We start from the raw sequence: 24,159 nt of genomic DNA, 5'->3' as shown, positions 1-24,159 counted from the left end.
ATTCACTGAATCACTGTATCACTGTCATCCTGTTGCTCATCGATTTGCTCAAGCGGGCACCAGTAACATCTCCATTATGAGAATTGTTGTTACTGTTTTTGGCATATTGAATACGCCATGGGTAGCTTGCCAGGCTCTGCTGTGCAGGCGAGATACTCTCGATAGCTTGCCGGGTTCTCCGAGGGGGCGGAGGAACCGAACCTGGTCAGCTGCGTGCAAGGCAAATGCCCTACTCTCTGTGCTATCATTAATCATATTAATTTGATGGGTCATTTTATGCATTTCTGCTTTGGGACCTCAGCCAGGATCCAAGCGGGGAGCGGGTGGAGGGGGAGAGATGCTTGTTGCAGTGCTCAGGGAACATGCAGAGTCAGGAAGGAACCAGGGGTCTACACAGCCCTCGGAGCTATTTCCCAGCCCTGAGAGGTCATTTCAATAACTTTCTCTAATTCTAGTTTTAAAGCAGCTATCAATAAATTGCATGATTTAGACGCTTTTTAAGTTAGAGTACCTTCATGCTCACTTAAAATGAATTCCACTGGGTTACTGACACCCAGCCCAGAGCATCGAGGAAGCAGCAGGATTACTTTCACCTTCTGTAATCTGAAATCCTTTGATTCGATCTTAAGAAAAGCTTCACGAAGTACTTCAATGTCTGGGACAAGAAGCATAGAAAAACAATGTGGAGCATTAATGAAAAGGTTAATGCAGTATGGAATTGTATTTCATTGTTCACTTCCAGTCCTCAACCCCACAAGTCATTTTAATGAAGTCAGAAATGAGGCCTGTTCTTCTAACTTCCAAAGTTATTACATGAATTCTCTTAATGGAGTACTTTTTTTTTTGACAACAATACAAAAAGATTGAGATCATAGTTTCAGTAACATGGTTACAATAGTATTACTGTTTATGGCACTCATGTACAAAGTTACTGCCTCCCACCACCACCAAGTGCCCAAAACATTCCGCCACTATATGTCGCCTCTGGTTGGAGCTTTATTCCTCCTGTACCCCTGTCTGTTAATCAGTTTTTTATCCAAGGCCAAGGGTTTGTCATTGCATATTTGTTCCTTTGGCTTTCTCTAGTACCAGAGGAATGAGACCAGCTGGAATTTTCTTCTCCTTCTGACTTATTTTGACTCTGACTTAATAACCCTGTTGGTTATTTTCCTTCCTGATTTAACATGATACCCATCATGTTGCAGCAAGCCACTTGAGTTCATCTTTTTTTCCCCATTGCTTTATAATATTCTATTGTGTATATTTGCCGTGACTACTTCCTCCATTCTTTGGTGGTTGAACATTTGAGGCGCTACCATATCCTGGCTGATGTGCTAGCTAAGCTGCAATGAGCACAGGTGTGCATATATCTTTTTCAGATTGATATTCTTGTGTTTGGAGGGTAGAAACCAAGAAGTCAATTAGCTGGGTCACATGCAAACTCTTTCTCCTTCACATACAAGAACAGATTTGAAATGGAAATATCTCCTATGTGAAGTGTGATTTGATTGTTTCGTTCAGAACTTCCCTTCCAGTTTCATCTAAAGCAGGGTGATGGGGGCTGAAAGAATAGCACAGCGGGTAGGGCATTTGCCTTGCACGAGGCCAACCCGGGTTTGATTCCCAGCATCCCATATGGTCCTCCAAGCACCGCCAGGAGTAATTCCTACGTACAAAGCCAGGAGTAACCCCTGTGCATCACAGAGAATGACCCAAAAAGCAAAAATATTAAAAATTAAAAATTAAAAAAATAAAGCAGGGGGGCTAGAGTGATAGCACAGCGGGTAGGGCATTTGCCTTGCACGCGGCCGACCCGGGTTCGAATCCCAGCATCCCATATGGTCCCCTGAGCACCGCCAGGGGTAATTCCTGAGTGCATGAGCCAGGAATGACCCCTGTGCATTGCCGGGTGTGACCCAAAAAGCAATAAATAAATAAATAAATAAATAAATAAATAAAGCAGGGTTATGTAGTACAGAGAAAGGGCTTTGGAGGCAGCAATACCCAAGTGTGACTCCCGACTTTACTTCTTACTTGCTGCATAATAATCTCTCTAGCCCTCCTTTTTTTTTTTAATTTATAAAATGGAACAATAACGTGGACCTGGTCTAACTGTGGTGGAGATGGAGCCAGAGGAGGTCAGTCAAGGCTGGTGTCTAGCAAATAATAAATGATCCCTTTGGTTATTTTCCTTCCTGTTTTAAACCCCTTTCTTAGTCTGTCTACTCAATGGGGGAAAAGAATCAGTAACACTTATCTGTATAGTAGAAGGTCACTGGGGAAATGTGTGATTTCATGGAAAGATTTACCCTTTCTCCAGTTCTAACTCCCCATGCTCAGACTAACCCTCCCCCTACAGCCCACTCAGAGCCTGCTGAGGAGCCCCACACACACACCCCTTCCTCCATGATCAAATGCACATGCTTCCTTAGCCTTTTGTTGCTGTTGGGGATTTCCTTGTGGAGCCACTTACTTCTCCTGGCACTCGCGGCTCAGGAGTGCCCCCAGGCTGTGGTCTGCAGATCATATTGGATGCCAGGGATTCAAAGCAGGGTCGTCGCCATACAAGGGAAGTGCCTTAACTCCGGCACTGCCCCTCCAGCCCCCTCTTTAGAATTTTTTTCACGTAGGACATTTTTATTTTACCCTTATTTTTAACTCTTTTGAAAAGTTAACTATTTTAAACTTCATGGAACATCGTTGAACTTCAGCAATGAGCACTCATGTCCAGCCTGGTTACATCTGTATCTAGATCCATGTCCACTACCCCCACAGTATTATTACTGTTACGGTTTATTTGGGGGTCACACTCAGCTGTGCTCAGCATTTATTCCTGGCTCTGTGCTCAAGGATCACTCCTGGCAGGGCCCAGTGGAACATCCATGGTGCAAGGAAATGACCCAGGGTCGGCTGTGTACAAGGCAAGTAACTGACCCGCTGTACTATCTCTCCAACTCCCATCCTCTGGCATATTCTAAGAGATGCTGGATTTATGTGAGTACTGTGAAATAGGAGTTCACCTTCCCTCCATTGTTATTTCTAGAAAAGACATCTCCTCCTCAATACTCTACAGTGTCATGTGAGTGAATTAAATCTATACAAATCAACTCAGAAAGAAACATTATCTTTACAACAGTTTTTCAATTCACAAATGAGGTCTAGTTTTCCACTTACTTGGGTCTTTCTGTCTTTCACTAATGTCACCCAATTTTATGAAGAGATATTGCACATATTTTTATTAAATACTGCCAGTGTTTTTGGTACTACTGTAAAAACTACTACTGATTTTACTAAATTTTTTTTGTTTGGGGGCTACACTCAGCAGTGGTAGTCAGGGGCTACTCCCAGCTCAGTGCTCAGGGACCACGCCGTGCCCAGGAACTGAGCCTGGGCCTCAGTATGCAGAGCATGCACACGAGCCCCTGGAGCTCTCTCCCTGACCTTGGCATCTACTTTCAAAACTTCATTTCATATTTTTGTTGGTGGTAGACTGCAGAAATAGAACTCGCACGCTGAACCTATTTCTAGCTGCCAACCTTGCAAAAGTCCTATGTTTCAGCTGTACTTTTGTTAGGTCATTTTTTTTTAAATTTCCACTTAAAAATGTAAGAAATTAAAATTTAACTTCTTCCTTTCTGATCTCTATTTTATTTCTTCTTTCCTTATTGTACAGTACACTACATCATAGATTGTGAACAGTGGTAGACGGCATACTTCTCTCATTCCTAATGTCAGAAATAAAGCTTTCCATAGTCCATCAAGTATTATGTTTGTTGCATACATATCATAAGCATATGCTAAAGCTTGTCAAATTTCTACTTCTATTAGTTGATAAAACATGTTTCAATTACTCAAGTTTGCATTCTCTAACTACCCTGCCTTGTACATAAAATGGTTAAAGTAATACATTATTTTTCCACAAAAAAAAAAAAACATTTTTTGGCGTTTAGGACACACCCAGCGATGCTCAGGACTTACTCCTGGCACTGTGCTCAAGGATCACTTGTGGCAGGGTTGGGGGATCATATGGGGCACCCGGGATTGAACCTGGATTAGCTGTGTGCAAGGCAATGCCCTATCTGCTGTACTATCACTCGAGCCCCCTTTCTAAAAAAATTTTACACAAATTTATTTAAACTATTTTAAATTGAATTTCTGTGGATTACAATTACACAGTTACTCCTGGTTGAGTAACAACATTTCAACATTAATCCAGCGTCCACTTCTCTCCACCAGTGTCCCCAGTTTCCCTCCTGCTGTCCAGCCTGCCTCCATCACGGACACTTTTTTCTTTTTCTTTTTCCTTCTAGATACCGTGGTTCAAATACTGTTACTAAGAGGGAAACATGCATATCATTTTAATTTAGGAAAATTAGGGGTGGGACTGGGCTGGAGCGATAGCACAGCCGTTGGGCTTTCGCCTTTCATGCGGCCAACCCATATTCGATTCCTCCACCCCTTTTGGAGAGCCCGGCAAGCTACCGAGAGTATGGAGCCCGCACGGCAGAGCCTGGCAAGCTACCCGAGCATATTGGATTTGCCAAAAACAGTAACAATAAGTCTCTCAATGAGGGACGTTACTGGTGCCCGCTCAAACAAATCGATGAACAACGGGATGACAGTGACGGGTGGGGCTGGATCGATACTACAGCTTGGCTCGGGATCGACTCGTCTCTCTGCTCAGGGATCACTCCTAGCGGTGCTTTGGGCATGATATGTTGTGCTGCGGGGCTTGAGCTGGGGGGCAGTGTGCAAGACAAGTGCCTTACCTCCTGTACTATCTCTCCAATCCCTAAAGGTCACTGTCACTGTCATCCCGTTGCTCATCGATTTGTTTGAGCAGGCACCAGTAACGTAATGTCTCTCATTGAGAGACTTATTGTTATTGTTTTTGGCATATCCAATATGCACGGGTAGCTTGCCAGGCTCTACCGTGCAGGCTCCATACTCTCGGTAGCTTGCGAGGCTCTCCGAGAGGGGCGGAGGAATCGAACACAGGTTGGCCGAGTGAAAGGCGAATGCCCGAGTAAAACATTATTAAGTCAGTAGTAGTACTTTTGTACTTTACTACTTTTTGTACAAAAGTAGTAATACTTTTGTACCAAAGTATCTGGGGCAATCAATGAATAAGGGAATGTGTAACTATAGCTATGCCATTGCTATTTTAGATATGTGTGCAATATATGCATTTTAAAACAAGACATTAGTTTATGATTCCATAAGACATTACATTGCATTTACACAGTGAGTAGTGCATTTGCCTTGCATGATGCTGACCCGGGTTCGATTCCTCCGTTCCTCTCGGAGAGCCCAGCAAGTTACTGAGAGTATCCCACCCATACAGCAGAGCCTGGCAAGCTACCCATGGTGTATTTGATATGCTAAAAACAGTAACAACAAGTCCAACAATGGAGACATTATGGGTGCCCGCCCAAGCAAATTGATGAACAACGGGACGACAGTGCTACCAGTGCTCTATTTACCTATGTACTTCTTCCTATGATTCATTTTTTCTAACATCTACACATTTCCAAATGGCGTAATAATTTTTTGACTCAAACAGTAGCCTTTCCTTTATTTTTAGTGTTTTTTTGGGCCACACCTGGCAATGCTCAGGGGAGCATATGGGATGCCAGGATCAAACCCAGGTCAGCAGCATGCAAGGCAAATGTGCTACTCACTGTACTATCACTCCAGCATCTCCTTTATTATTCTTTCAATGATAAACCCTCAGATTTTGCTTGTCTAAGGAAGTCAAGTAAACATTTATAGCACTCAGGGCCACACCCAGAGGTGGCTGGAGGAGTCAGGACCACATCCGGTAGTGTTCAGAGGGCTGCGTGGGGCCAGAGACCAAACTCAGGGCCCCCAGCCCCTCTGAGCTACCTCCCCAGGCTACATACTCCGAATGTTTTCTTCTCGCTTATCAGTTCATATATTCTTTAGTTCTGTGTAATAGGTCTTAAATCTACAGATTTCCAAATTCCATGTTTTCTATTTTTCAGTTGTAGAGCTGTTTGACTTTCCCCAAATTGTAAGTTTCCAGAAGACTGAGGAGATAGTTACAAGGGATTAAAGAACTTGTCCAGCGCACGGCTGACAATGGTGACATACATTTGACTTTATTTATTATTTTGATTTGGGGCTAGGTGTGGACTATTCCCGACTCAATGCCTGGAGGTCCCTTCAGGGAGTGTTCAGGGGACCAAGCAGTACTGAAGATCAAACCCCAGGCATCTGCGTACAAAGCTTGCACTTAAGCCTTTACTCCATCTCCTGGTCTCTGGAAAAGTCTGTTTCTAATAAGAACCTGGAGGACTTCATTTCTAGACCCAGCTTCTTTCTTTAAGCCTTCCTGTGATTATGTTCATACATATTAAAGGATTATTTCTAGCACCTACTTTAATTATCGCCTGAACATCAAACAATATTACATGGTACAAATTTGTACTTTAAATGTTTTCTATTGGATATACAAATAATTATATGGTAGCTAAGCCTCAGACAATATACCAAAAGTGCTAACATATTCATTAAACTGCAGTTGTTTAACCAATATTAAGAAGAAAGAACAGCCTGATATAACGTGAGAATTTTAAGAATATAGCTCATAGTCGATAAACAACCAAACATGATAGCTTCTCAGTCTCTATATTGCAAACCATAATGCCCAAATTAAAGAGTGAGTATGGGGGAAATTGTCTGCTATAGAGGTAGGGGGAGGATTGGGATACGGGGGCGGGGGGGGGAGCAGGTACTGGGGACATTGGTGGTGGAAAATGTGCACTAGTGGAGGGATGGGTTCTTGATCATTGTATGACCGAAACTCAAACATGACAGCTTTGTAACTATATCTGATGGTGATTCAATAGAAAAAAAAATCTTTTTAAAAAGAATATCGCTCACAGGGGCCAGGGAGATAGAACAGAGGGCTAAGTGCACGCCTTACACAAGGTCAACCCGGACATGCATATGGTCCCCAGGTATCGCCAGGTCCCTGAGCACAGAGGCAGGTATGAGCCTTCAGCACTGCTGGGTGTGGCCCCCAAACAAAACAAAACGAAGGAGATTATAGCTCACAGAAAGGTTTTACATTATGAAAAAGGAACCAATTCAGATATTTTTAACATTTCCAAATCTTGCAAAACATTAATCACTAAGCAAATAAATATTTGTACGTACTTTTACATCCCATTTTTGTGAAAAGGTTTTTCAGGTCAGGATCCTTAGCTTGTGCTTGCACTCCACAAACAAATATTTTTGAGGTATTATTACTTGTTAAGACTGCCAAATGGGCAACTGTGTACCACGAACCTGTATTGACCATTAAAATATCATCATCCATATTTAACAAAGCCTTTACAGAATGGACAGCAAGACTTCGAGATTTATCCTATAAGACAATGGTATGATTAGAATTTCACACAGCTTCACTAGACACTTGAGCTTCTTTATAAAGCCTTAAGCAAAAGAATGTGCTTGGTATAAATGATACCTAATCTATTTTAGTTCTAAACATCTTACTATATATTAAAACATGATATTACATACCACCCGATGACAAAGATTACATATTATCTGATTTAACACTACAACCCTCATTTTGTTCAGCCTAAAGTAGGATTCGTATCGTATAATTTTTACTTGGTGCAGAAGAGGTTGGGGCCACACCTGACTGTGCTCAGGGTTTACTCCTGGCTCTGAGCTCATTGGTCACTCTTGGCCATGCACAAAGGACCAAGGTGCCAGAGTCAAAACCCTACCATTTAATTTCTATGTAATTATAAGGCAATGCCCCAAATCCCCAGGCTGTAATATCCTTCATGATACCCTGTCTTAGGTCCCGTTCTTAAGAGCTCTTCATGGAAACCCACTTATCTACTGGAGTCCTTCTTCCTCACTTTACATTGTCTAAATTGCTGTTAGTTCACAGAAACTAAAAGTAAGAAGCCCAGATACAGAGCATAAGGTTCCTGCTCCTCCTGCATGCTGTCAATCCCAGTTCGATTCCCTGCCACCACCAGGGGTCACGCTTGAGCACAGAGCCAGGACTAGCTCTGGGGCATCTCTAGGCCTGACCCCCAAACCCAAACCAATATATAAATAGAAGTCAGATGGCTTGGGACTAGAGCTATAGTTCAGTGGGTAAGGTGCTTTCCTTGCATACGGCCAACCTGGATTCAATCCCCGCACCACATATGGTTACCCCCAAGCATCAGCAGAAAGTGATCCTGAGCACTGCAGGGTGTGGCCCCCAAACAAAATAAAAAAGTATGATGACTGACAACCTTTTAAAGGAGGGGGCAGACAAAGCCGGTTTTTACCATTGATCTTATTGCCTAATTAGCTGTCATTGTAAGAAATTCTACCCAAGAATAAAATTAAAGCAGGGATAAAGTAAAGACCAGGGTGCATTTGAAGCAAAAATTAGAACCTAAGGGTATAAAGATTATTTTAGCTGAATTTGGGGAACTTTTTTTCCCCTTTAGACTGAAAGCACTCTCCCTCATATTTTCCTCCCACACTGCTAGTCCTGCCACTCACTTATAAAGCTGTGATACATTATTTTTTGGGGGTTTGGTTTGTTTCTTTGTTTGGGGGAGGGGTTTGGTCACAATGGGCTGTGCACAGGCGTAACTCCTGGCTCTGCACTCAGGAATCACTACTGGTGGCCTCGAGGGACCATGTGCTATGGTGGGGATCAAACCCAGGTGAACTGTGTGCTAGGCAAGCACCCAACACTCTGTCTCTCAGGCCCTCTGTGACACATTATCTACAGAGAGATAATATGAAGGGTACCGTGTGGTGCATTTACAAATGCAGTATAAAAGGAAGTAAAGTTGTATTATAAACTTCTCTTGAATCCTCCCTTGGGAAAGAAAAACTACAACCTTTTAAATGCCAGCAATACAAATCTCCCCATCAGTGAAGTCCACAGAAAAGCATGTGCTCTTCAGGGCTTCACACAGGACAATGCCAAAGAATAACAGGAATACTTTATTAATTTTATTCAAGGGAAAAGTTAGCCTATAAAAGTTATAGGCCTATAAAAGTTAGGCCTCTTTACTGATCTATTAAAAAAACATGATTGGCTTGATTTTAGGAGGGGGTGGGCTGTTTGGGGGTCACGCTTGGCGGTGTTTGTGTCTACTCCTTCTCTGAGCTCATGGACTGCTCCTGGTGGTGCCCAGGGGACCCTGTGGTGCTGGGGATCATGGCCAAGGGCTCCCACATGCAAAGCTTAGCGCTATCTCCAGCCCTGTCAAGTTTTTTATTTTTAAATGGAGGGATTTGGGGGGAATAAGCCTGTCTTTGAGAGTCTCAATAAAATCAAACGCTATTTCACCTGAAATATAACTTTGTAATCTTTGAACAGGTCTATATTTAGAAGGTCATTTTTAAGATGAGATGGAAAAAGTAAAACATCATAGCAGTGCTGATCCACAGCAAAGACTTTATCAGCCATATGCAATACAGACTTGACTTTATGATAGCCCTCCTTCTTCAGAGACTCGTAAACTTCTTCAAGGCTGTAAAAATACAATGTTTTTAAAAACACTGAAATGCACTTAATACTAATGTTGTCTTCTACAGTATACAAAATTCATCATCACATACAAATGGAACATCATTTTAGTCAACAATAAGTTAAAAGGCAATTATGGACAGAAAAAGCGAATATTTATGCACTTATGTTCAGAAATAGGATATTAAGATTCTAAACTAAACTATGTTGACCCCCCAATTACTCCCTGACACGTGCTCTCTCTTGCCACCCCCTACAATTAAAAGTTTAAAAGGTGGGCTGGAAAGATAGTACAGAATGTAGGGTGTTTGCTTGCACGTGACTGACCCGCGTTTGAGCCTTGGCACCCGATGTGGTTCCCTGAGCACCACCAGGAGTGATCCCTGAGTGCAGAGTCAGGAGTAATCCTTGAGTATCGCTGGGTGTGGCCCCAAGACAGAAACAAAACAAGTGTAAAAAGTGGTATTTCAGCCTGAGGAGAGAGCTCAGTGGTTGGAGCACAAAGTACGTGCTGACAAACCATAAGGTACATTGAAGACAAGGTCGGCGAAACCCTCCACGATATTGAAGATAAAGGTATCTTCAAAGGTGACACGGAACTAAGCAATCTAGTAAAAACAGAGATCAACAAATGGGACTACATTAAACTAAAAAGCTTCTGCACCGCAAGAGATACAGTGACCAGAATACAAAGACTATCCACAGAATGGGAAAGGATATTTACACAATACCCATCAGATAAGGGGTTGATATCAATGGTATATAAAGCACTGGTTGAACTCTACAAAAAGAAAACATCCAACCCCATCAAAAAATGGGGCGAAGAAATGAACAGAAACTTTACCAAGGAAGAAATACGAATGGCCAAAAGGCACATGAAAAAGTGCTCTGCATCACTAATCATCAGAGAGATGCAGATCACAACTTTGAGATACCACCTCACACCACAGAGACTAGCACACATCCAAAAGAACAAAAGCAACCGCTGTTGGAGAGGATGTGGGGAGAAAGGGACCCTTCTTCACTGCTGGTGGGAATGCCGACTGGTTCAGCCCTTCTGGAAAACAATTTGGACGACTCTCAAAAAATTAGATATTGAATTCCCATTTGACCCAGCAATACCACTGCTGGGAATATATCCCAGAGAGGCAAAAAAGTACAATCGAAACAACATCTGCACATGTATGTTCATCGCAGCACTGTTTACAATAGCCAGAATCTGGAAAAAACCCGAATGCCCCAGAACGGATGACTGGTTGAGGAAACTTTGGTACATCTATACAATGGAATACTATGCAGCTGTTAGAAAAAAGGAGGTCAAGAATTTTGTAGTCAAGTGGATGGGCATGAAAAGTTTCATGCTGAGTGAAATGAGTCAGAAAGAGAGAGACAGACATAGAAAGATTGCACTCATCTATGGTATATAGAATAACAGAGTGGGAGACTAACACCCAAGAACTGTAGAAATAAGTACCAGGAGGTTGACTCCATGGCTTCGAGGCTGGCCTCACGTTCCGGGGAAAGGTCAACTCAGAGAAGCGATCACCAACTACATTGTAGTCGAAGGCCATGTGGGGGAAGGGAGTTGCGGGCTGAATGAGGGCTAGAGACTGAGCACAGCGGCCACTCAACACCTTTATTGCAAACCACAACAGCTAATTAGAGAGAGAGAACAGAAGGGAATGCCTTGCCACAGTGGCAGGGTGGGGTGGGGGGGAGATGGGATTGGGGAGGGTGGGAGGGACACTGGTTTTACGGGTGGTGGAGAATGGGCACTGGTGAAGGGATGGGTTCCAAACTTTGTATGAGGGAAGTATAAGCACAAAAGTGTATAAATCTGTAACTGTACCCTCACGGTGATTCTCTAATTAAAAATAAATAAATTAAAAAAAAAAAAAAAAACAAAGTACGTGCTGAGACCCAAGTTCAAAATCCTGGACCACAGGCTTCCCTCACTCAAGTGCCACGAGTGTGGTCTTTGATGCCCCTGAGTACTGATTAATGATCCTGGTGGCCCAGGCCCTAACACTGAACTGCCTGGCCCTGCTGGCCAAGCATCCTTGGCAGTGGCCCCTGGTCCCCTGAGCACTGCTTAGGAACACCTGTCCCCTTACCCAGTTCCTCCCCCCGCAAAAAAAAAAAAGGTGCTATTTCTTATCACGTTATTTCACAAGGCTATTTCACAAAGCAAGTTGCTAGATTTCAAAGCAACCTGGAATACAAATGAAAAATCTGCTTCAAACTCTTACCTGATTTTGCCAGTATTTATCCAAGCATAAAGTGGCAAAGTGGAGGCCCTTAGTTCCTGGTTCCTAACTGTTTCTGGAAGAATGTGGTAGATTGAGAGGGCATCGTGTTTGATTCGACATTTTGCCAATGCTGCAGCCAACTTTGTCTTAAAACTGAGACAGAAAAAATAATGCATCTTTGGTGACTACTGCATTCAGAACAAGATTGTTGATTCTGGATCTTACAATTAAAAAGTTCATAAAATAGGGCCACAGCAGTGGTACATCGGGTAGGGCATTTACCTTGCACACAGCTGACCCGGGGTCCATCCCCAGCATCCCATATGGTCCCCTGAGCACTGCCAGGAGTAATTCCTGAGCACAGAGCCAGGAGTAATCCTTGAGCATCAAAATAAAAACAAAAAAAAAAACCCAAAACAGTCCCCAAAACTACTTGTGATATTCAATGGAATATCTAACTCTTTAAGACTATCTGTAAAAGGGAAAAAAAACTTAGAAACTTTTATTTTATTTTATTTTGCTTTTTGGGTCACACCTAGAAATGCTCAGAGGTGACTCCTGGCTCTGCACTCAGGATTTACCCCTGGCGGTGCTCAGGGAACCATATGGGATGCTGGGAATCGAACCCGGGTTGACTGCGTGCAAGACAAATGCCCTACTCCCTATGCTGTTGCTCCAGCCCCCAACTTTTATATATTTTTACCTAAAACTTTTATACTATCAGCTGATGCTTAAACAAAGGCTATACCAATGAAAATCCTACTAATAATTTCATATACAACATCCTTTTCACTTTTACAATTACCTGTTAAGAAAGGCCTCTATTTCTTGAACCTCCCCGATGGCCTCTTCATTATCAAAAAGGAGACGGGGTTGAAACTTTCTGTCTTGGAAATCGTACAGCATCACAATAATAAGACTATTCAACTGGTCTGGCTACCACAGGAAACAAGGATAAAGAAAAGTGCACAGTGTCGAACAGCAGAATCTTCCATCCCATCCACTTTCACAAGAGAGCAGGGACATGACTAAGTACATAATCTGGTTGGACTAGGAAATAGGGAAGGACTTCAAAAAATTAATATAGTAACATTTCAAAAGACATTATTTGTTATAGTCATAAAAATTAAGGTAGAAGGGTCAGTATTAGAAATGTTCGGAATAGGAGAGCATTTAGTATGTCTTTTTGAATTGCTAGCATTAAGCAAGCTAGTTATTATTTTAATTTAGAGAATTTAAAAATACTTTCTAAATAACAGTTATGAGAAAACTAATTATATCAATGTTGTCTACTTACTATTCTGGTACTTGGGAAAATACAGCTGTCTATTAATATAGTTTCCAAAATATCTTGATCTGGAAAACAAGAAAACTGCCTCATTTATTCAAAACACCAAATTTATTGACAATATCAAACTTAACAAAAAATACCAAGGCTACAAATGAAACTTTGAATTCAAAACACATTTAGACAACACCATCAAGTTGTTTGATTTTAACACCTGAGGAAATGCCTCAATTCCTAATACCAATGTAAATTTTAGTGACTCCATGAGATATTGGTAATGTTGGGGCCCAAGCAGTAGGGCACTTGCTTTGCATGCAGCGGGCCGAGGTTCAGTCCCCAGCACCCTGTATTATCCCCTGAGCACTGCTAGGAATGATCCCTGAGCACAGAGCCAGGAGAAAGCCCTGAAAACAGCTAGGTATGGCACAAAAGAAAACAAAAAAGAAATATTGGTATTGTACCTTGCACGCAAGCTACCGAGAGTATCGCGCCCGCACGGCAGAGCCTGGCAAGCTACCCGTGGTGTACTTGATATGCCAAAAACAGTAACAATAAGTCTCACAATGAGAGACGTTATTGGTGCCCACTGGAACAAATCGATGAGCAACAGGATGACAGTGACAGTGACAGTATCTTGCAGCCTTTAGGACCTAGACTCCATAGGCAAAGAAGCATCATCTGGACCCGACTACGTGTTAATAAAGGATTTCCAATAGTAACACGTGGCCTTTGGAAAACAGGGAAGAGGATCTAATTCATACATGTGCATCCTTTTTTATACTGCTTGTGATTGATTTGCCAGAATTTTATTTAGGGGGTCCTGGGCATGTCACTCAGCAGCAGCACTTGTGCCTCACCTGTCTGAGGTCCTGGGTTCGATCCCAGGAACCACAAAATCAAGAGCTAGAGAGAGAGAAGAAAGTTTACTCAGGACACCCCTGTCTATGTTCCTGAGGGGTATTAGTCTGCAATCTCCCTGTATTGCCATATCCTCATCAGCATTGCTGTCCAGGTTGCAATGACCCAATGAACACATGAGACATGATCATCTTCCTTTATTCTCTGGCGGGATCTGTTTTGGCTTAGAATTAGTTCTTAAATACGTGGTATAACTCACTTGTGGGGACACTGATGACGTTTTTATCTGCAGCTGAAATGGAGGAAAAGTCAGTTCTTTCGAACTGAGTTTGGGAGTGAGCATCCCAGCAAAGCCGACGCACTCAGTGCCACCAAGTGGAGTTATCTTTAAAGCTCTCTGGGGTCCACGGAGATAGGTCGGGTGGTCAAGCACATGCTTAGAATGTTGGGGGCCTGCAGTTCTCTCTTGGGCACTGCATGCCTGCACCCTCTCACCCCAGCATTGGACCAGAACAGACCCGCAGCATTGTGTGTGGCCCCTATTAACACACACACACACAATACATAAGGTTCCTTTCTGCTCTAGCTACCTAACTACATACATGTGTGTCTATAGATGTAACCTGTGTAACTATATGTAGCATATAAAAATGCTGCAACCAATTGAACAGAAGATTAAGCTAGCTTTTTTTTTTTTTTTTTTTGCTTTTTTGGGTCACACCTGGCAATGCACAGGAGCCACTCCAGGAATTACCCCGGAGGTGCTCAGGGGACCATATGGGATGCTGGGAATCGAACATGGGTTGGCCGCGTGCAAGGCAAACGCCCTACCCGCAGGTTATCTCTCCAGCCCCTAAGCTAGCTTTGATGTACTGGACCTTTAAGAAAAACCTGCCGTATTCAAGAGAAACACTGAATTCACTGAATTTCAGATTTTATCTGAGGGATGGGAATTCTAAGAACTAGTCCAGACTGTATGAGGAAGCCTTTGGGAATCATTATCCACATTTCATTCACCAATTATGGTTGCACGGTACAAGTCCCCATTTCACTTAAAAGGACAACCACACTTCGCCCTCTGTAGATCTCATAAAGTCATCCTATCTACTTCAAATTTCCTCATCAGGACTTAAAATTTTTGTCACAGAGAAAAATACAGTCATTTTAAGGATGAAGGTCTTCCAAGACTTTGCAGCCCTGCGTTGGCTGTGGGACTCTGAGCACCAGAGGCACTGAGCTCCTAAGAAACAGGAGAGGCAAAAAATGGGAAAAAAAGAACACTATTTTGCCAACACCAGAGTGTTGACAATTGATATAATCTTGGGCTGCCCTTGACCATGTGTGAGATGCACTGACTGTATATCAGCTACAATTTTTGTTTTGTTTTGTTATTTGTCCAGACAGATGAACTCTCTTTGGAGTGCTCCCCTAAGCAGGAAGGAAGGAAGGAAAGAAGGAAGGAAGGAAGGAAGGAAGGAAGGAAGGAAGGAAGGAAGGAAGGAAGGAAGGAAGGAAGGAAGGAAGGAGAGAGGGAGGGAGGAAGAAAGAAACAGAGGAAGGAAGGGAGGGAGAAAGGGAGGAAGGAAGGGAGGGAGAAAGGGAGAAAGGGAGGAAGGAAAGAAGGAAGGAAGGAAGGAAGGAAGGAAGGAAGGAAGGAAGGAAGGAAGGAAGGAAGGAAGGAAGGGAGGGAGGGAGGGAGAAAGGGAGGAAGGGAGGGAGGGAGGAAGGAAGGAAGGAAGGAAGGAAGGAAGGAAGGAAGGAAGGAAGGAAGGAAGGAAGGAAGGAAGGAAGGAAGGAAGGGAGGGAGGGAGGGAAGAAGGGAGGGAGGGAGGGAGGGAGGAAGGAAGGGAGGAAGGAAGGATTCTGAACTCTTTCCCCACACCTTCCTCAGAGTGCTGTGTGAAAGGAAAGGTGCACTGACTTGAGAAAGTGGGAAAAGGCTGACATCTTTCTCCCCTCTTTCTCTCCCCATTCCTTCCTTCATCCCTCCATCTCTCTTCCCTTGTCAGCCTGGTGCCTGAGGCATGCCTGCACACCAGGGCCGGGTGCACCCTGGATTCCTGGGAAAGGCAGGCACCAGGGAGGGAAGTCCTGGCAAGGCCGCATACAGCTTATCACCCGGTTCCCACACCCGGTACAAAGGAGCAACGCTGTTTTCAGGTGCCCGGTCTGGGTTTCTTCTCGACTGTCCCAAGGTTCTCCTCTACTATCTTTTCACGGAGCTCCCCTCCGATGAGGAAATTCTAAGAAACCCCCTTTCCAGAGGGTGTTGTCCTGTCTGGTAGAGCTGTACGTACAGAGAGACCAGCATCAGGTGTGGGGGAAGGTGGAAACGATGCAGTCACTCACATCTTTTTGGACTAAGAGTAACTGGCATCACCAAACACAAAATTGTTATGCCGTTAGAGTAAAACAGCTCGGAATCATTTTAAAAAAAACAGAATTAGGGGGAGGAAGGCCTGGGTTATCAGAGGGCTATGGGGCTGCGAGTTCCAGCTGCAGTATTGGTCCATATACCAACTTTAATCTTTGGCATAACTGCTGTGTATCCCAGGTGTCAGACCTCTCTAGGCCCCCCACCCCTGATCATCACAATCAACCTGATAGTGCAACCCCCAGAGGGAGAGAAAAGGGGGAGAAATAACAAAAACTGAAAATAGGAGAGTTGAAAAGACAGCATTGAGACATCTGCACTTGTATATTCATTGCAACACTGTAATAGAATAGCCAAAATCTGGAAAAATAACCCGAGTGCCTGAGAACAGATGACTGGTTAAAGAAACTTTGGTATATCTACACAATGGAATACTATGCACCTGTTAGAAAAGATGAAGTCATTAAATTTGCATATAAGTGGATCAACATGCAAAGTATCATGTTAATGAAATGAGTCAGAAAGAGAAGGACAGGCATAGAAAGATTACACTCATCTGTGGAATAGAAAGTAGCAGAATGGGAGACTAAGCATAATAAAGATAAAAATAAAGCATAACTAAGACCAGAATGGGAAACCCAAGAGTAGTAGAGATAAAGACCAGGAGGTCTGCTCCAAGGCTTGGAAAACCGGCCTCACATGCTGGGGGAAAAGGCAGCTCAGATAGAGAAGGGAACACCAAGTAGAGGATGTTGGGAGGACTCTATCAGGTTGAAAGATGCGTGCCAAAAGTAGACTATAGACCGAACAGGATGGCCACTCAATACCTCTATTGCAAACCACAACACCAAAAAGGGGAGAGAATAAAAGGGAATGCCCTGCTGCTGAGGTGGAGTGGGGTGGTGGGGGTTGAGGGGGGCGGTGAGAGGGATACTGGGAACATTGGTGTGGGAGAATGGGCACTGGTGGAGGGATGGGTAAATGATCATTGTATGACTATAATGCAAACACAAAAGTTCGTAAGTTTGTAACTATACCCCATGGTGATTCACTACTGAAAAAAAAAAGACAGCATTGACAAATTAATGGTTCTGAAATGCCCAGATTAGTGCCACAGCCAGTTCTCAGAATTCAAAGGTCACCATGAATTGCTTATGTGCACCCAAGAAAGGGGAGAATAAGAGTTCAGCCAAGAGGAAAGTCTGCCAAGACTGCTACCTGGAAGAGGGTTAGGCTCGGTAAGAAGGTTACATAATCTCATAAATAGCGTTCAGAACAAAAAAAAAGAAGAAGAAGAAGAAGAAAAAGAAGAGTCAGGAGTAAGATTAGCAACTGCAAGGATTTCTTTTATTTCACCTTTACTTACTTTCACAAACCTATTTTTACAGAAATTAATTTGCTAGTTTTTCTTTTTTATTTTTTTTGGGAACCACTCCTGGCTGTTTTCAGGGCTTATTTCTGGCTCTGTGCTCAGGAATCACTCCCGGTGAGGCTCCGGGAGGCATGTGCAAAGCCAAGAGTCAGAACCGGGTTAACCTCGTACAAGGCACATGCCCTACCCACTATGCTATCTCTGCAGCCCCTTCATTTTTAATTAACTATTTAACCTCCCAAATAGTGCTCAGGCGGTCGAGGAGCCCCATTGGCAATCCTTGGCCAATGGGACTATTGACTCAATGCAAAAACCCAAAGGTGCAATGCCAGTGCAAAGCTCTGGTGGTTGCATGACACTCTGGTGGTTGCAAGCTGCATTCCTGAGACATCAAACCCTATTAGGGATCACAGTGCCTGGCTAATATTTTTAAAGGAAAAGATAAATATCTGCTAGTACTCTGCTTCTGGAGTTTCCTTAGACGGATAAGGTGCACAGGGATTACTCCTGGCTCTGTGCTCAGAGTTTACTCCTAGTGACCTCAGGGCTCCACCCAGTGATGCTCAGGGGACCATGTGGTGCCAGGAATAGAACCCACATCAAGTTCATCAAGGCACATCAAGGCACATGCTCCAACCTCTGTACTAGCTCCTGGCCCCTTTTTAAGTATTAAATTTTTAATATTTAATATATCTGGTACCATGCAGAGGTTCTTTCTATGAGAAAGCTAAGTAGCTAAGAAGAGAGGTAACCTTGCATTGGCTGCAACCTGCATGGAGCTGAGGGTACGGTGTTGAGTGAGAGCAGGTAAAGGGAGGAGAGAGATAGAACGACCGAACGGTGAGGCAGAGGGGAAACAAGGAAACAAAGCACAGGAATAAACCCTGGCCGACAGTGAGAGACTCTGAGAGTCAACATAAAGAATTGAGCCTGCTGTCCAGGAGGCGTGTGGGACAGGAACTGTCGGGGAGGAACGCTAACACTCTGGTGGTTGCAAGCTGCATTCCTGAGACATCAAACCCTATTAGGGATCACAGTGCCTGGCTAATATTTTTAAAGGAAAAGATAAATATCTGCTAGTACTCTGCTTCTGGAGTTTCCTTAGACGGATAAGGTGCACAGGGATTACTCCTGGCTCTGTGCTCAGAGTTTACTCCTAGTGGATTCAGGGGACTATCTGGGGTGCCAGGATTGAATCCAGATCAGCTGCTGGCAGGGCAAGAACTCTACTCACTGAGCCATGGTTCCAGGCCCTTCTATGACAGAAGCAAGCCCAATGGGATTAGGAATTCCTTACCTTCTTCAGCAGAAAATTGATCTTAGGGTTAATACTTGAGGAGGGCTAGTGGTAGTCTCCATTTCAAAAGATATTATACTACATTCTTTAAACCTTTACGAGATTAATCAGATAAATACCAACTCTGCTTTGGAAGAACTGATATACAAAAGACATCAACACTGGAGCAAACAACAAACTGATAAATACAAAACCACCAAAGGACTCTATTTTACATCCGTGCATTTAAATGACTTTTCTGCCACTTTCTCCTAGTGAAAAAAAATACAATTCATTCCAATTATCTAATCACAAATTTACCAATAAAAGGGTATTGGTAAATACCATTATCCAAGCTCTGTACAGGAACCTTTTCAGCTTTCCTGCTTGTATAAAACCTTCAGGAAGAAATTCTGATGGTTCTTGCACTGCCAGCATCAATTCTCTGAAATGCTACTGTGTGTGATGTTTGCAATATTTCCAGAACACTGATAATACAGATGATGAAAGTGATATGTACAAGACTCTCCAAAGGTTTAAAGCTCTTAATTGCCTTGGAGCCCCACTGCGTTTAGGTATTCTGATTTAATTCTATTTGAACATCTGCATGATAATTTAAAGAAAACATTATAAGAAGAAAATATTTGTACCATGCAATGTCATTTTATTTTAGAATAGATTCATTAAAAATGAACATTTGGGGCTGGAGGGAGGCTGTGCAAGCAAGCCCAGGTTCAATCCTGGGCAATGAATGGTCCTCAAGAACTGCTTGAGGACCACACCGCCAGCCCCCATGAGCACTGCACCTGGGAGTAGCCCTCTGAACACTACAAGTGACTCCAGTAACAATCGGTGTGGCACAAAACCCAACCCCCACCCCACTCCCCACAATATTTTTTTCAAGAGAAAGCATATTTTTAAAAGCCTTTGAAAACCATTTGTTTCAATGAGATTTTTCGAGTCACTAGAAAACATGAAACAGTCACAAGACCTTTTCATAAAACAGAAGTAAAGATTGAAAGAAAAACATTAATATATGAAACACCTCACTATAGCATGACCATGCAGCCAGTTAATGAATTTGTTTGACAATATAACTTCAGCTGTTCTCACTGATTCTAACGGCATAACCAATATTCTACTAGGAACACAAAAGCCTTATAATAAGAGATTTTGGGGGCAATTACTAGAAACCAACTAACTGAGCCAGGGAGACAGCTCAAAGGGCCAGACAACATGCTTTGCATATGGAAACCCCAGGTTCAATTCCAAACATCACATGGGATCATGGTCAGCCCCAGAACACTGTAAGGTGTGGTTTTTTTTAAAAAAAAATTATCAATACAAATGCCCCAGCCTTATTTCAGGGTCATAGGGAGAAAAATGTTAAAACACTCCTCTGACCTCCTGGTTGTTCTTTAAACTACAAGCTTTTAAAAGGGGTAGAAGTAAGGAATAAATCAGAATCTTGTTGTTGTTGTTATTGTTTGTTTGGGGACACACATCTGGCAACGCTCAGGGGTTATTCCTGGTTCTGTGCTCAGGAATTACTCCTGGTGGTGTGCAGGGGACCATATGGGATGTTGGGGATTCAACCCTGGTTGACCACGTGCAAGGCAAGCACCTACCCACCGCACTGTTGCTCCAGCACCTAAAACAGAATCTAAAAAAGGTTAAATTGGAGAAGCCTGAGAGACAACACAGCAGATAAACGCCATCATTTATAACATACTGAGGCCTAGATTATACTTAAGTTTATAGCCAGTACAGCAACAAACATCTTCAAGCCTTTTTACTTCTTTCACATTAGTTGTATTTGCTTCTGTCCTAGTTGTCAATGGTCTAATCTAAGGTTGGTCATTACCACTTACTGAGAGAATGTAAGGATCTGCTCAGGATGGGAGACGCACCCTGAAAGCAGACTATAGACCAAACATGATGGCCACTTACTGCCAACCACAACACCCAAAAGAAGAGACAGAGCAAAAGGGAATGCCCTGCCACAGAGGCAGGGTGGGGAGAGGGGGAATGGGGTGGTGGTGGTGGGAGGGATGCTGGGACCATTGGTGGTAGAAAATGGGCACTGGTGGAGGGATGGATACTTGACCATTATATGATTAAAGTGTAAGCAAGGAAATTTGTAAGTCTATAACTGTACCTCATGGTGATTCACTAATTAAAAATAAATAAATAAAATAAATAAAAATTTTAAATAAATTTTTTAAAAAAGAATACATGATATAAAGGCAGAGAAAGCAAAGAAATACCTGGGAGAAATAAACTAAAAACTGGAGAAGACTTTACCAGATTCCTGCTCTGCCTGCTAAAGAAATTTTTCTTATTTCTTTAAGTTTTTTTAATTTTTTTGTGGGTTGGATCAATAGTACAGTGGGTTGAGTTCTTGCCTTGCATGCAACTGGCTAAGAGACCCACCATATATGAGCCCCATCAGAAGGGATCCCCGAACACAAAGCCAGAAGTAAGCCCTGAGCACCACCAAATGTGGCCCCAAAACAAACAAAATAACTTGGGGGGGGCAGTCAAGGTGAGAAGTAAAATCATTTCTAGGCTGGAGAGCTAGAATATCATAAGGGAGCTTTGCCTTAGGGAATGCAAAGTGCCAAAGTGGAGTCAACCCTTGGCCCTAGAGCACAGTAATGAAAGGTCAAAAGAGGAGAGAGATGGAGCAGGGCATGAAGAGGAGACGGACATGCCGGAGTGGGTCCGTGGGGCGGGAGCCTTGGGTACACTGGTGGTGAAGAGGTGTGATATAAGTATATACCTAAAGCACAGAGGCAGCAATTATGGGAGCATGAGACCCAGACTACAATCCTCTCAAAAATGTGCTTGTTCTTCCTCAGTCAGGGTGGGGGTGGGCTACCTCCCCCCACCTCCCTGTACTTCTGGAAGTCTTGGCAGTCATGTCCACATTCCAAAGCCACCACCCAGTTAAAAAGCTACTCCAGTCTTACCTTCCCAATAAAAATACTGAATGCCCTGAACAAACATTATGACCTTTAAGTACCTGTATTGCAAACTATAATGCAAAAAAGGAGAGAGAGAGAAAGAAGAAAGTGCCTGCCATAGAGGCAGGCTGGGGATGGGGGGGTGGGGTGTTGGGGGATGGTGAGAGGGAAATGCGGACATTGGTGGTGGGAAATGTACACTGGTGAAGGGATGCGTGTTGTATCATTGACTAAAACCCAATTATGAGCATTTATAATGGTCATTTATCACACAGATGTTCAATACAAAATTTTGTAAAATAGTAATGTGGAGTTCATGCCAGCTTCAGTCAGCTTAATTAGTGGCTGAATAAACAGCCATATTCCTACATTTAAAAATAAAAAATGTGAAAAAAATTGTGCCTATTAAGAAAGCAGGCTGGGTCTGGGGAAGGGAAGCCGAGGACACTAGTAGAGAGAAGTTGACACTGGTGTGGGATTGGTGTTGGAACTTCTATGCCTCTCATATCGACACAGTGCCTAAATTTTTAAAAAAATATTAAACACAAAGATGATTGCTTTGCACACAGCCAACCTGGGTTCCCATCTGGCATCTCATATGTAGTCCCTAGAAACCCACCAGGAAAGTGGACACAGACTTCCCATGCAAAAAGATTCTTCATCAACTGACTTCCCTGATCAATTGAGCTGGTGTGCATGACACAGAGCTAAGGACACAGCTCAGGGGGAGACACTCTGGGCCTGAGGTAGCTTGTTGGACAGCACCTCTCTGAATTCCTTGACACCTGCAACTGTCCCCAAGGTGATGTGGGCACAGCCCCAGGAGGAGCTGGAGCGCTGTGCCCGCAGACTCCCTCCTTCCCTAGCTCTGGGCGCTCCTCTCCCACCTACTACTCACACTTCAGGGCACTGAAAGCCAGCTCGTAGGACAGGCGCTGCACGCTTTCATCCTCAGACTGGTACACGGCCGGCAGGGGCTCGTCCCCGTAATTGATCAGGGTTTTGTCCGGGGACTTCTCCACTCGGATACCATGAAACACATTCGCTGCCATCATATAAACCGAGTCCGGGTAGCCCGTTTTTTCGGGGGAGCCGGACGTGCTTTTCTCGCTGGTGCAGGTGGTACCCGACAGGGCCGGGGAACCGAACGGGGTGCAGATGTCGATGTAGTCTTCGCCGGACGGCTCCGTTTCCATGTCTAGGGAGGAGGCGAGCATGTCTGGGGCCTTGGGGTCGCTGGCCTATAACTCCAGCTTAATTTGCAAGTCAGGTATTCCAGGCGCTGGTTTTCCTTGTCCCTTCAGCATCTCTCTGCGAGAAAGGACAAAGAAAGGAGGGGAGGGGAGGCGAGGGGAGGGCGACTTAGTGACTGTTAGGACATCTCTTGGGCTAGGCCATCACTGTTCTATAAATAAGGAACATCTCCTGGGCTAGGAACCTACTTGGAACCCGACAAGCCTCAAACAAAACGTTCATCAAGCGCAAAACTGCGGTCAAGAGACGACCCCGGGAATCGCTCCCGAGCGTCTTTTCCAGGTCTGCAGGGGCAGTTTCCCCAGCGCGCCCCCACCCGCCCACCTCCCGCAGGGACCCGCGCCAGGTACCCCAGCCCACCCTGGGCGTCCCTGCCCGGGCTCCCGCGAGCCCTCCTTTACCCCAACGGGCAGATGTTTCCCGGGACGCGGCCGCCGCCCCCAGGGTGGGGGGCTCGGTCCCTAGCGCCCGGGGGGATGCACGGCCGCGGCCGGCCGCGGCGGCAGCCGTTTGCTTCAAACGCAGCCTCTCCCACCCGCCCGGCTCGGGGCAGGGGGGTGGCCGTCGGGGGCTCGGCCCGCCCGGGCGCCCGGGCCCCTGAGCGCACGGCGGCGCCGCTCCGATCCCGCTCCGGGGCGCTCCGAGACGCGGCTGCGGCGAGAGGCGGCGGCGAGCGGCTGCGCGTCGGGCCAGGCGGCGGCGGCGGCGGCGGGCTCGGGCTCCCCTGGCGCCCGCAGTCCGCCAGCCCAGCTCCGGGTCTCCCGGGCAACGCGGGCCGCCCGCCGCCCCGGCACCCGCCCGCGGACCGCGCCCGCCCACGCGCGCGCCGCCGGTTGCTTGCCGCGTGTCCCTGGCACTCGGGGCCCGCCCGGCTTGCGCGTTGAAGGCCTCTTGCTCGAAGGACTCCCGTGGGGCCAAGGCCCCAGCCCTCCCCAGAATCACAAGGGAGCTCCTGTTTCAGGACACCTCCTAAATGGTCATTAAAAAAAGAAGTGA

At 44.6% G+C, this 24,159-nt stretch overlaps 1 protein-coding gene across 1 annotated transcript in view; it reads right to left on the bottom strand.

The window, feature by feature from the left end:
- Positions 1–23,696, bottom strand: part of NSUN7 (NOP2/Sun RNA methyltransferase family member 7) — a 41,486-nt gene extending 17,790 nt beyond the window's left edge. Inside the window, exons 1-8 of the mRNA XM_055140133.1 lie at positions 23,565–23,696; positions 22,808–23,220; positions 13,073–13,131; positions 12,581–12,711; positions 11,776–11,928; positions 9,347–9,530; positions 7,183–7,393; positions 512–655 (exon numbers count right to left, since the gene is read on the bottom strand). Of these exons, the coding sequence (XP_054996108.1) occupies positions 512–655; positions 7,183–7,393; positions 9,347–9,530; positions 11,776–11,928; positions 12,581–12,711; positions 13,073–13,131; positions 22,808–23,126 (1,201 nt within the window). The 5' untranslated portion in view covers positions 23,127–23,220; positions 23,565–23,696. The remainder of the gene's footprint in view (positions 1–511; positions 656–7,182; positions 7,394–9,346; positions 9,531–11,775; positions 11,929–12,580; positions 12,712–13,072; positions 13,132–22,807; positions 23,221–23,564) is intronic.
- Positions 23,697–24,159: the final 463 nt, after the last annotated feature.

Source organism: Sorex araneus, chromosome 5, assembly GCF_027595985.1.
Source record: "Sorex araneus isolate mSorAra2 chromosome 5, mSorAra2.pri, whole genome shotgun sequence".
In the NCBI taxonomy this organism is placed as follows: domain Eukaryota; kingdom Metazoa; phylum Chordata; class Mammalia; order Eulipotyphla; family Soricidae; genus Sorex; species Sorex araneus.
This window is presented reverse-complemented; position numbering and strand designations above follow the sequence as displayed.